This window comes from Lygodium microphyllum, chromosome 29 (assembly GCF_053477565.2).
Source record: "Lygodium microphyllum isolate KBCC chromosome 29, Lygodium_microphyllum_v1.1.10, whole genome shotgun sequence".
Classification (NCBI taxonomy): domain Eukaryota; kingdom Viridiplantae; phylum Streptophyta; class Polypodiopsida; order Schizaeales; family Lygodiaceae; genus Lygodium; species Lygodium microphyllum.
Window position 1 is genome coordinate 67,250,701 of NC_141163.1, and position 13,490 is coordinate 67,264,190.

A 13,490-nucleotide genomic window follows, 5' to 3' on the forward strand; every position below is an offset into this window, starting at 1 on the left:
GTCGTAGATAGATTTAGTAAACAAGTATATTTCATTCCATGTAAGAAAACTTTAACAGCATCACAAGCAGCACAGTTGTTTTTGAAAACTGTCTTTACTAACCATGGATTGCCAAAAGTTATTATTTCAGATCGTGATTCTAGATTTTGTAACAACATTTGGATTACTCTGTTTGCTAACCTAGGTACAAAGATTGATTTCTCATCTGCATTTCATCCAGAAACTAATGGACAAACAGAAGCCACTAACAACACAATTCTAGATCTTTTACGTGCATATACTATCTCTAAACCACAAACATGGGACACACATTTGCATTTATTACAGTTTGCATATAACAATACACCACACACATCTACAAAGAAAGCACCGTTTGAAGTGATTTATGGATATAGATTATCTACACCTGTTACATCTTTGTCAAATAGAATTCAAAGTGTTGATGATATTGCTAGTATGCATAACACTATTTTTTATGAGGTTAAAGATATGATTGCTAAAGCCCAGCAATCATATACCAAACAAGCCAACAAGAAAAGACAAGCAATGAATTTCAAAGTTGATGATTATGTTTGGTTGAGAATAGAAAAACGTAGACTGCAAAGTGTAGATAGATATCCAGTTGTGAAATTAGCCCCTAGATTCTATGGACCATTTAGGATCATTCATAAAATTAATGACAATGCATTCAAGTTAGAATTACCACCTCATTGGAAAATTCACAACACATTTCACATTAGTTTATTGAGACCATTTAGAGGCCAATTACCTGTACACCCTGTTTATGAAAACCCACCTTTATTAGAGGAAGAGACTGAAATACTTGAACCCGAAGCTATCATAGACACTGACTTTATGACCACTAGAACTGACCGAAGATATTCTAGATATCTAGTTAAATTTAAGAACCATCCTGTAGAGGAAGCACAATGGATGCATGCTAGAGACTTAAATGCTTTCCCCACACTGTTAGCTCCACATTGAGCTAATAGCAATTGAGGTCAATTGCTATCCCACCCTGGGGGTATGATGCCAGGAGGCATATTTCACGGTGGATTCCGTGAGGTTTTACGGTGGATTCCGTAAACTTTGATGACCGGGGCTCATACACAAAGTGGATTCTTTGTGCAAGAAGTTGATGGGGACGCCTGTCCTTTTCGGGCGTTTCATTAATTTAGTGTGTACATGGGTGATTCCATAGCGGGTGATTCCGCAAAATGCATATTAAATTAATAAACGTTAATGAGTTTTGAGTGCGCACTCGTAATAAATTAAGGTTAGGATTTATTTCTAACCAGTTGATTTATTTATATAGCTGAAGACTGCTAGGTATTCACTTTTGTCGGTTTAATTGTATTATTTTACTAACGATTGTGAATGCTTCAGTTGATGTGTAGAGATAGCAACAGTGGCGGAGGAAAGCATTGGAGGATAGCGAGTATTCGATTTATGGATTATATTTTGATAGGCGCCACGCCTATATTTTGTCATGCCTATTTATTGAGGCATTGATTATTTATTATTATTTTGTATGCACATGGGCGCACGGTTATGTTATTTATATTTGGACATTGTATTGGGCGTGCCAGACTCTTTGGGCACCGTCCATTAGCTTTATTCCTATTTTTGTGTAAAAGCAAACTCAAAAGCTAAAAGCTTGCTATTTTATAATTTGGGCTATTATTTGAGCATGAAGATGAAATATACATAAAATACATGCTTTGTGGAGCGCTCACACAAGGCATGGGGGGAGATTGCACCCAATTGGTCTCTTGTTCTTGTCGTTCATGCTTTTTACCTTGTAACTTGTGCAAAAAGTAGAGTTCATTGTTCTTGGGGACCTTCCGGCATTCACTACGCGAGCATACAACGTCCGATCTGCGCACTAGAAATAGGCAGCCCTCACAGTAATTTGTGGGGATAGTAGTTCCTTTTACTTCTCTATTGCTTCATATGGTATGATTTACACTTGTATTTGGTTGATCTATACACTCTATGATAGGAAAAGTTTAGGCTATCATCAGAGGTAAATTCCAGAAGTTTTATGGGCTGATTTGGGACTAAAATCTTCAGCTATATTCATAGATTTAGCTATAGCAATGTTCTTTTAATTCATTTCTTGCTCTACAAAACACATCTTGCCAAAAAAAAAAGTAAGTATTATGTATCCATATGACTAAGCAATGTTTGTAGATCATTCGTAGATGCTTTGAGTTGAATTAAGAGGAACTTTAACTCTTAATTTCTTGGTTATGGTATCTTATCCTTATCAGGATCTTTATTTGAAGCTCTCTTAAAGCAAAGCTCTTTGTCCTACAAGCCTTCGTCTCTTACAAGTTTACATTGAATGTAATCATGCAAAGAAGATCCATGCTTGAATGCTGGGATGCAGAGTTGTTTTTGATACATGTACTTAACTTTATAATCCATGATTACTCCTACAATCAAGAAAACAAGCTTGGTTTGAATTAGAGCTTATGAGGTAATACGCTTGTGATCTTTGCTAAGAACATGTGGTTGGAAGCCCTGTTAAACATCTTCAAGGATTTGGCTTGAAGAAACATAAACATTCATTGTAATCTTCTTGTCTCTTGAAGCCACATCTCCAATTATCTTGTCTAGTTTTCTTGCCAAACCCTTGTGCTCGGGGGGGGGGGGGGGGTCACTCATAAATATATGTATATATAACGTGAGTTCAAAATAAGGGGTTTTTAAAACACCATTTTTATACATTTTTTACATACAAAAGGGTGTCATATAAAGGGGTTGCTTACAAATTGAATAGAAAAGGGTCATATTTTATTCAAGAAAAATTCACAGATTAGGATATTTATAAATAGGCCATGAACGCACGTTATATAGAGGATACATATATAGTGAACCCCCCGAGCCCTTGTGGTGACCTTCAACCCTACACGCTACGACAACGTTTAAAGGTTGACGAGGTTTAGGGTGTGCATGCGGGCTATTATGGCTTCTAAATTCTTGGAAAACATGGCCATTAGTCCAATTTGATTCACATGTATTGATGAGGGTTGTAGGGGTAGGCACTATTGATTTTGATGTCAATGTTCTAACCATTAAGATTGTGCCAAACAGATTGGCCTCTTGTGGAATATCAAGCATGAGTAATGGCTAGAATGGGCCATGATTATAGCAAGGATGGGTCCAAATGGTACTGAGGTGAGGAGAGTGCTACTCGCAATTTCCTTTCCTTTCTTAGGGGAAGAGGGATCGGAGCAATGCCCATTGCCAAGGGTCTTGCAAAGCATAGAGGTGCATTAGTGGCGTAGATCAAGGTGAATGGGGAAAAGGTTTGAGAGGATGTCTTTTGCATGTAGGGAATAGTTCACAATGTGTCTTATTAGGCAAATGGAGTGCTCCTCTCTCCCTTGTACAATTGATGGGCATGCCTTAATAAGGTTATCCCTTTGTAGTTTTGCCATTATTCCTTTTTGCAAAGCGTTGGCAAGTGAGGAAACTCTTATGAGCCAGGTCCTTATGGCGCTCCAAGTTCCCAACCCCATGTGAACATGGGATTAGGGACCAGGCAAGCCTCATAAAGGTATTTGAGGAAAAGGGCAGGAAAAGGGTCTATTTATGGAAGTGGCGTATGATAGTGCGTCTATGCGGATACAATGCACGAGGAAAAAATTCCATAAAGGAAGTGGCGGGCCCCGGGCGTGTTTTGTCAGAGCGTTTTGACCGGAGAGGATGACGGTCGGCGTTAGAGATAACGGCCGCTTGACGGTGGGGGTGACGGAGCTCTGTCCTGTCAGGTGGGCCGGAACGGAGCCCGGCACGTGGAGTTTGCGCATGCGGGAGGCTGCATCGGGATGTCATCTGGGGTTTCATTTCATTTGGCTTCATTTGGGCTGTTTTCATTTCATGTGTGGTTTTGCATTTTCGTTTCATGTAGTTTCATTGGGAAGGCGAGTCTTCAAGGGGAGGGTCGTCTTGCACTAAGGACGTTAGGGCGGGTGTGCCGATACAAAGGGGAGAAATATTAACACACAAAACACAGAGAGAGAGAGAGAGAGAGAGAGAGGGGCGGAGGAGGAGGAGGAGGAGGAGGAGAAGAGAAAGAAAGGAAGACGAAGAAGGTCAAGAAGACCAAACGGAGAGCGAGAGAGAGAGCGGGGGAGAGCGCAGAAGGGAAGAACTAGCAGAAGGCCGCACGTGCTGCTGTGATCTTCTTCCTCCGTTGCACGCTCCTTCGGCTTGCCGTCGCTTCTCGGTGAGTGCTCCATTCTACCTTCTCTCGTCATCTTATCTTCTTGCACCCTCGATGACTTGCCACAGTTTTTCATGGTTTCCACGGCACAAGGCTCCGTGATCAGCTGGGCTGTTTACAAGGTGCAAGCTCGGCGATCAGCTTGGCTATGGCGCCTTTCCATTTCTGGTTTTTGTGCTCCATTTCTTTGTGCTCTTTCCCTTTCTTGGCTGGCTCTGTTAAGACTGCCCTGCAGGATGAATGGCTGGGTTTTGTGCTGAGCAGGCATGCCTGCCTGTCTGCCGTCAGATCAATTGTTCATTTTATGCCTACTTTTATGTCCGTGCTGGCCTTGTCAATGTCCAAGGTGATGGAGCTTGTGTTCTCTAACCACTTGGTTTGTTCCTCTTCCGATCAATCGCTCATTTCTTGCCTACTTTTAAGTCTGTGTTGGTTCTTTCAATGGTCACTAGGTCCATGGAGCTTGTTCACATTGATTACTTGGTTTGTTTCTGGTCCAGGCTTGATGATTTGCTCTGCTGCGCTTGAAATTTTACACTGTTGACCGGGTCTTCCTTTTAACGCTGCACAAGTGGTCTGATAATTCCTTGAATTTTTGGTTCTTTGTTTGCCTTTGCCCTTTGCTGCAGTTTTTTCCTTGTTCTTTGTTCCTTTTTCCAGGCTTGATCATCTGGTTTTTGGCCCAATGATTTCTTATTTTTCCTTTTTAACTGCAGCTATTCTGGCACTGTCCTCTTTTAATGTCATTTAATTTATGAGCTTCTTTCCAAGTTCCTGTGCTTTCATTCGCCTGATTATATTGTATAGTGACTATCCATGAGGTCATGAATTTCTTTTATCATAGTATAACCTATAAAATTCATTTCATGTGTGATTATGCAAGTCTATTCAGCAATTGAGCTCTGTGTTTGTTTTATGATAGATACGTTTTAGTCATTTCTGTGCTTTCAGTTCCTACAATTCGCTTATTAACTTTTTTCTTCTCAGTTTTATTGGGTTTTCTCTGGTTGTTGTTTGCCAAGATTCTGTTACTGGCCTGGATGTTACTTGTCTTGAAATTCTTGTCTGTGCTAGGATGTTTCAATATTAGATTGTATTTTAATTGATGAATTTTTCTGGTGGTAAGACTGTTGAATCTGCATCTATTTGCCAAATTGTTATATTATCGAGTGGTATACTGTCAGTTTTAAAGAAATCTTTTGTGCTGGTCTCAAGATGTTTGCTTCCATTGTTGGGATCTGTGAAAAGTAGCATGGGTGTCTTGGTAGAAGGATTTACAAATATTTCCTATGCTATATATAATTGTTTGATAGTATTGGCATGCAGGGCTGATATGAAACTGTAAGAGCATGCTTGTTGAACTCCTCACTTTGACAAAACAGAAGGTGAGCTTTATTGGTGGCACATCTCTAATTGGCTAAATATTATACTACTACGATTATAATTTCAGTGTCTTCATACCTTGCAGGCCAGTGTAACACAGGGAAATAACTATGTGTGGGGGGCCTGAAAAGTCAAATGGAAGCTGTGTGCCACCTTGCCAAGGTGGAGGATGTCAAGGTTCAGGACCAGAATTGGATGGCAAGCCAGAAAATGAGGTTTTTAATGATATCATGTCCTACTTGCTGGAACTTGCAGCCAATGATGATCTGGATGGGTTCAAGAGGGCTGTTGAAGAGGAGGGGGCCAAGGTAGATGCAGTTGGCATGTGGTATAGTAGGCAAAGTGGTACCACTCAGATGGTGTTGGAGCAGAGGTCCCCTGCCATGATAGCAGCCCTTTATGGAAGCTTGGATGTGCTAAAATACATTTTGGATGTTTATACTGTTTGTGGAGGAGATATTAACCAAAGCAGTGAGACTGATGGCAGCACTGCTCTACACTGTGCTGCTGCTGGAGGTTCTGTGCGCGCTCTTGACACTGCAAAGTTAATTTTGGATTTTGGAGCTGATTTGAATGTTTGTGACCTTCAAGGAAGACGGCCTGTCGATGTCATTGCCAAATTTACTAGGCTTACACATGTCAAGACAGCTTTGGAGAAGATTTTGACATCAGAAAATGGTATGCTGATGTCTTCTGATGATGAAAAAGGGGGACAAAATGCGCTCAGTACAGGTCCTGTTGTTGATGGAGATGTTTTACAGATGAACCTGTTATCCTTCTCTTCTACATCCTCGTCATTGAGGGGATCTGGGCATTCCCCCTTTTCCTCCCCTTCTCCTTCCTCTTCTCCTAAATCAGTGGACACAATGGCAGGTAGGACCTTTGGTGAGACTTCAGAAAAAGTTAAGGAGTATCCTGTCGATCCCTCGATTCCTGATATTAAAAGCAGCATATACGCCACAGATGAATTTCGCATGTTCTCTTTCAAAGTTCGCCCCTGTTCAAGAGCATACTCACATGATTGGACTGAGTGCCCATTTGTTCATCCTGGTGAAAATGCACGCCGCCGGGATCCAAGAAGGTATCATTACAGCTGTGTTCCTTGTCCAGATTTTCGAAAGGGAGCATGCAGGCGTGGTGATGCATGTGAGTATGCACATGGAGTATTTGAATGCTGGCTGCATCCTGCTCAATATCGTACCCGCCTCTGCAAGGATGGAACTGCCTGCACAAGAAGAGTCTGTTTCTTTGCTCACACGACGGAAGAGCTTCGACCACTTTATGTTTCTACTGGCTCTGCTGTCCCTTCTCCAAGGGGCACCTCATCTCTAGATATGGCTGCTATGAGTCCACCCCTTGCACCTGGTTCTCCCTCCTCTATGTTGATGATGAGTCCTCTTCAATCCTCAAATTCAGCTCATACTGGTGCTCATGGAAGCTTCGCCACACCTCCCATGTCTCCATCATCTGGAAGCTCATTGACTGGTACGTGGTCACCAAACAGTGTTCCCACTTTACATCTCCCAGGAGTTAGTTTGCATGCCAGTAGGCTACGAGCTGAATTAAATGCCAGGGATCTTTCTCTAGAAGATTTGGAATCAGGTACAGACTATGATGGACAGTTGAATGATTTTACATCTTTATCCTCCCAAGCTCTCTCAACTCAAGCCAGATTGAATGCAGCTATTGCTGCATCATCTTGTTGTATGAGTTCTTCTCGATCGGGTAAATACAGAAGCTTGGGTTTATCTGTAGTGCCCACCAATTTGGAGGAAATGTTTGCATCAGAGGTGTCGTCATCCCCCAAGTCAATGCTACACGACTCAGCTTTATTATCTTCAATGGAGACTCAATTGCAGGCATACAAGTCACGCCTACACTCTCAATTGCAGAATGAACTTCACTCTCAATCAGGCCCTCAAGCATTCTCTCCAATGGCAGATCTACACTTACAATTACAGCAGGCAGCTCTAGATTCTCAGTTACAGGTATCGAATCTTGTGCATTCCCCAAGGCAAGGATCATCTTTTAGCCTTGGGTCACTGGCTCGAATGTCTGCTCGTGGAGGGGTGGATATAGATGGCCCAAGTTGTGGTCCAGCTGGGTTATCTCCCTCACTTATAGCTGCGAGAGCTGCTGCATTTGCTCGAGACAAAAGAAGTCACAGTTCTCGAGATCTGGGAGCTGGTTTCTCCATCTCTGACTGGGGATCTCCCACTGGAACACCAGAATGGGGTGTACAGGGAGATGATCTGTCGAAGTTCAAAAAATCTGCATCATTTGGATTCAGACAGTCTGATGAGCCGGATTTGTCGTGGGTCCAGAGATTGGTGAAGGATGGCTCACAGGACCTTGAGGCCGCAGCAGCTTCGGTCTCTGAAGACGGTGGTGGTAACATGAAGAGGGATGGTTCCGATCTCTCTGTTCTGGGAACTTGGATTGAGAACACACATCTTGACCAGATTGTTGCCTAACTACTGCATTCTGGTATTAAATAGGCTTTTTTCTGTTTTTCTTTGTTTATCTCCTTGTTTGTTTGTTTCCTCTCTCTCCTGTCCTCTACTTTTGTGCTCTTGCTGTCTGTCTGTTGATCTGCAGGTGCATTTCTTCCTTGCTACCTTGGGTGTTTTGCTTGTTCTCTTGGCCTGATTGACCTTCTCCTGTGCTTTTCTGAAAATATTTTTTTACTTTTTTCCCCTGAAATCTGTTGGCTCTCTCTTATTTGCTTAAATACTGTATGTCTTCTATATACATGTGGATTGCATTCGATCTAGAAAATAGTAATGTGCAATGGATCTGCAAGCTGATCCAGGGCCATTCTTGGGGAAAATTTCAAGGGTGGGTTTTTACCTCCAAATTCGTTGAGGAGACTCTGCACAGGGGATTCAAGTGGATCTCTGTTGAGCTTCCCGATGTTTTGATGAATGCTTTGGTGGGCATCTCTTTCTCATAAGAGGCGGCTTTCAGTTGCCTGCTGCTGGTAAAATTAGACATTTTTCTAGAATGTAGCCAAATGACAGTGTTTTGGGCAACACTTACTTAACAAGTCACTGACAGCTGTTGTATATGGAGAATCAACATTAACAGTCTAGTTGTTTCTCAATAGGCATTGTAGGCCAATGGCCTGTATATTTTTTTCAATCTACTCAGCGAATGGTATCAGGTTGAATTGCTCTCAAAAGGAGAGGGCAGGACCTTCAATGAGTTTAAAGCAAATGAAAGTGACATTGTGTGCATATATGCTGATTTGGACCAGAAGATGTTATGCTTCTCCTTCTGGCATTTTGAAGGCAACTTTGTACATGCATCTACAAGCCAACCCTCAGCTTGTGGTGCTGGAGGGCTCAATAATTTGTATGGCCCTCAATAATGTACTTTGTATCTCTTATTATTTTATATGTTAATTAATGCTAGCATTTTTCTTAAATACTGCTGCTTGTGGCTTTGTTTTTTTGGCACGTGCTACTAAATTTGTGGGTTAGACTAGTTCTCAGAATGCATGGCCCCGAAGTGCAGTATTGAGCTTGCAGAAAAGCCTACTGTTTTTCCTATTTATTTACTTTTACCTTGTTTATTTACGATTTTGCTAAGCAGATTGGATATGTTTTGGAAATACTTTGGCCTGAATTTTCCTCAGTGTATTGGTGGATAAGGTCCTAATGCATATGCCTGTTTGAATGCATGTGCCTGAATTTTCCTCAGTGTATTGGTGGGTAAAGGTCCTAATGCATATGCTGTGCTCTAGTGATATCATGTGTGTGGATTAATTGGTATGTTCACTGCTGTGCTGTCTACTGCTGAGAGCTCTTAACTGTCAAGAGATGGTGACACTCCCTAGTTTTACATGATGATATTACGTTATTTTGTCTGGGCTCCAGTAACAGTGCAGTGTGTTTCACAAAAAATGTGACGTGCCTGTGCAGCACTTAAAAGAGTCCCAAGGATTTTACTTTCTTTTTTGTGACACATGGGCCAAGTAGATTTCTGGTGTCCAAAGAGATTGTGTTGTGTATTACCAGTGTGATGTGCAATGCATGGATTGATTGTTCTTCTTTTAGTACTATGCCATGCCTAAATAGAACTTGTGCAGCCTGTGGATTAATTGAGGTCCACTGCCGAGCTGTCTATTTAGTTCAAGGAATTTACTTTTTTTTTTGGGGGCACATGGACAGGGTAGGGTTCACTTTTGTCCAAGGAAATTGTGCTATTTGTTTCTACCATGATGTTCAATGCATGGATTGATTGTTCTTGCCACTACTGTGCGTTTCACTTTTTGTCCAAGGAGATTGTTCTATGTATTTCTACGCATGGATTGATTTTTCTTGTTTTACTACTGAGTGTTTCGCTTTTTGTCCAAGAAGATTGTTCTATGTATTTCTACGCTTGGATTGATTGTTCTTGTTTTACTATTGTGCAGTGTCTAAATAGAGCTTGTTCAAGTAGTGGGTATGCGTGTTTTCTTCGTGTGGGGGGCGGGGGCAAAGATTTAATGAAGCCATCAGAAGTGTTTCTGCAGTGATTTTGTGCCTGTGGATTAATTGATATGTTCACTGCTGGGCTGTCTAAGTTGCTGAGAGATGGTGACCACCTTGTCAATGAAATTTGTTTACCACCATAGTCCTTGATGGATGGTCACAACTGGTTTATGTAATTCCTATAGCTTAGCTTGTCAGGGACACTTGTTCTGCTCAAACTGAATGTCAAGTCTAAGCTTCTGTAACACTGCAGTGTGCGTGTGCCACTGTAAAAGAAATTTGATGCGTCTGTGCAGTGCTTTAGAGTCCAAGAAATTCACCTTTTCTTTTTTTGCACATGGGCCAAGTAGATGTCACTATGGTTGGTTGGGCGTATGGGTTATAAATTTGGTCGAAGTGCACATGTGAATTGGGCCGTCTGTAGTATAATCCATGGCAAAGTGCTATATTTTGCTACACTGGATTGGTAAAACTGGTTGAAGCTTACCCTATTTTTATTGGTTAAAATTGGTAGTAATGGAAAAAGATTTTTGGAGTGTGTGCTGGGAGCAACATGCAGTGGATCACTGAAAGTCATTAGACAGCCCACTGGGAGGCAGGGTGAATGGGGGCCACCTGGTCGTCTCCCCATCCTCCATATGTGTTCTCCTCAAAGAAGTGCCTGCCTGATTCGTAGGGAGATTGATGAGAAGGATAAGCATGCTAGTATAGGTGAGAAAATGGATTAGGACTGACTTCACATTGCAAAGGGGTGAATGTTGTGGATGTTGAGCGGGTTAAACAGTAGCTCAGGCATGGTTATAGAATCTTTAGCTCTCCCGTATCCTTGCCATTTCTCATGGCTGTAGCAATGTTATGAAGACACTTTTCGTTGGCTGGGTTTTTCTTCATGGTAATAGAATCTTTAGCTCTCCCGTTTCCTTGCCATTTGTCATGGCTGTAGCAATGTTATGAAGACTTTTCTTTGGCTGGGTTTTTCTTCATGGAGAAACTTGACAGGAAGAATTTCAGAGCAAACTTTCAGAAGCTCAATGATGGTAGTAGAATCCTAAGCTCTGTTAGCAGAGTATTTGTCAGCTCATGTGTGAGTCTGAGCTTGATCTGGGCTGGGCATTTTTATTAGGTATTTTTCTGGTGTGGCATTTTATGCCAGTGGAGCATTTTATGCACCAGTTGGCCAGCATTTATTGCTCCCCACTTTTTCAGCCTATTTATACTTAGTGGCTCCTCCTCAGTCATTATCATCATCTTCACCATCTGCAGATTCTGTGGAGAGAGGAGCCAGTGCCAGTGCCCATGCAGCCAGTGACACACTGTTGTATGCGACTGTCTCGTATTCAGATATATGGATTCCATTTCCCGTGCATACATCTATTCTCATCTGTATCGTGTTCTTTTCTTCTCTTTTTTGTCTTGTGTTTTAGCAGTTTATTTCAGCACATGTTTATGCTTCCACTGCTGCTCCACTTCTGACAAGCTCTCCTGTTACCTTTCCAATTGTCACAGCTGTAGCAAAGCTATTAAGACTTTTCTTTGGCTTGTTTTTACTTTCAATGGGGAAACTTCTTTCACAGGAAGAATTTCATAGGCGTTTTCTCAAATTCAGTGCGATAAAAGAATCCTTCCAGTGTCGATGGATTATTTGGCCAGATTTTTGATTGTTGCGAGTTTCTATGCCTTCTTGGAAGAGGGTAAAAGGAGATTTAGGATCTTGAGTTTTCTAGCAGAGAAAAATTGGTCTCTTGGAATGTTGAAAGAATCCTCTCCTGATAATTGGCCAGATTTTTGGTGGTTGCGAGTTTCTATGCCCTCTTGGAAGAGGGTAAAAGGAGATTTAGGATCTTGAGTTTTCTAGCAGAGAAAAATTGGTCTCTTGGAATGTTAAAAGAATCCTCTCCCGAGTGGGAGGAGGTAAGCAACAGGCTCATCACAAAGTGCAAGTAGATATAAGTGGTCTCTCGTGGAACATTATTAAGACCTTTGGAATATTATGGAGGTTCAATAGAAAGTGCAAGTGGATATAAGTGGTCTATTCCAGAGACCTTTGGAATATATTAGAGGCTCTTTCCTGAGAGGAGGGAGTAGGTAAGCAGTAGTTCATCTGAAACTGTAAGTTGGATAAATTAACTGTTCAGCAAATCAAATTGAATGCTGAGGAAGCATGAAGCATTGACATATCTGGATATATACAGCTCACTGATGGCTATTGGAACAGGTAGAGGTGTCGCCTTTGACAGTCATGGAAGCCGTCAAACCATTGTCAGTTTGGGCTGCACCGAGGTAACCTCTTGGTCTATGCATGTGCCTATTGTTTTGGAACACGCAGATCTTTGGCTGAAGCAAAGAAAAGAGTGCTAAAAACCTCCTCATTGGGGATTGGAACATGACCCTCTTTGGTAGGTGATGGGTTGCATGAATATGGTCTTTGGAGCTTGCATGGATTGGGAATATGGCCTTTGGAGGAGAGGCAGAATTGGGATTTACTTGGTACTTGAACATGAGCTGCCAATGCTAAAAACCGTCCTTGGGAATTGGAACATGAGCCTTGTTGGGAGGGGAGGTCACATGGAGTTTATGGTGTGTGCCACATGTCTTGGAACGTGCAGATCTTTGGCTAAGGAAAGGTTACATGAATGCCAAAACTTCCTCCTTGGGGGTTGGAATATGATCCGCTCTGGAGGGTGATAGGTTGCATGGAATGGGAACATGGTGTTCTCACTATTGCTAGAAGGTGACATAGGTCACATGGATTGGGAATATGATCTTGGGAGTTGGAACATGACCCGCTCTGGAAGGTGATAGGTTGCATGGATTGGGAATATGGTGCCCTTACTGCCAGAAAGGTGACATAGGTCACATGGATTGGGAATATGGTTTGGGAGGAGAGGTAGAAGCACTCCATCATCACTTTTAGGTTCTTGTATAATTGTCCTCCAACATCACTTGCAAGCATGGTAAGGAAAAGGGTGACCCTAGCATCAAAAAGGAAAAATGCGACCTTTTGGAGTGGATGTTGATATGATATGTTTTAATTTCTTTGTGGAGTAGATGTTGATTGGATATATGCCATTCATGGAGCATGGTTTTTGATTGTTGGGAGTGAGTGTGATGACAAGATATCGTTGTCTAATTTTCCCCTTGTCCTTGCATAATTTCGGTTGGGCACATGTGACAAAAATATGCATGGTTCATTGTCTTTCAATTGAACGTGAAAGTTCGCAATCCTTCTCACTCCCTTGTTGATAGGTGAGTTTGAATGTCTTAAAACATCACATCTCGTTGGGTTCCATAATAGACTTAAAAGGTGTACATAGGAAGGAAAATGGTGATACAATGTAGAAGCAATCTTCTTTAATCTTTTCTTGAATGAAGCATACCCCATGCTAGGAATAACCTCC

General features: G+C 41.8%; 1 protein-coding gene across 2 annotated transcripts; it reads left to right on the forward strand.

Moving 5' to 3' along the window:
• The first annotated feature begins 3,995 nt into the window (after window positions 1-3,995).
• Window positions 3,996-9,044, forward strand: LOC148010736 (zinc finger CCCH domain-containing protein 30-like). Of its 2 annotated transcripts, none has more exons than XM_087671126.1 (3): window positions 3,996-4,237; window positions 5,548-5,619; window positions 5,703-9,044. In XM_087671126.1, exon 3 carries the CDS (start codon window positions 5,728-5,730, stop codon window positions 8,089-8,091), a length of 2,364 nt encoding a protein of 787 aa, XP_087527252.1. In that variant the 5' UTR covers window positions 3,996-4,237; window positions 5,548-5,619; window positions 5,703-5,727; the 3' UTR covers window positions 8,092-9,044. The 2 variants fall into 2 exon arrangements, with proteins under 2 accessions (XP_087527252.1, XP_087527251.1); XM_087671125.1 differs by having other exon boundaries at window positions 5,561-5,619.
• The last annotated feature ends 4,446 nt before the right edge of the window (window positions 9,045-13,490 follow it).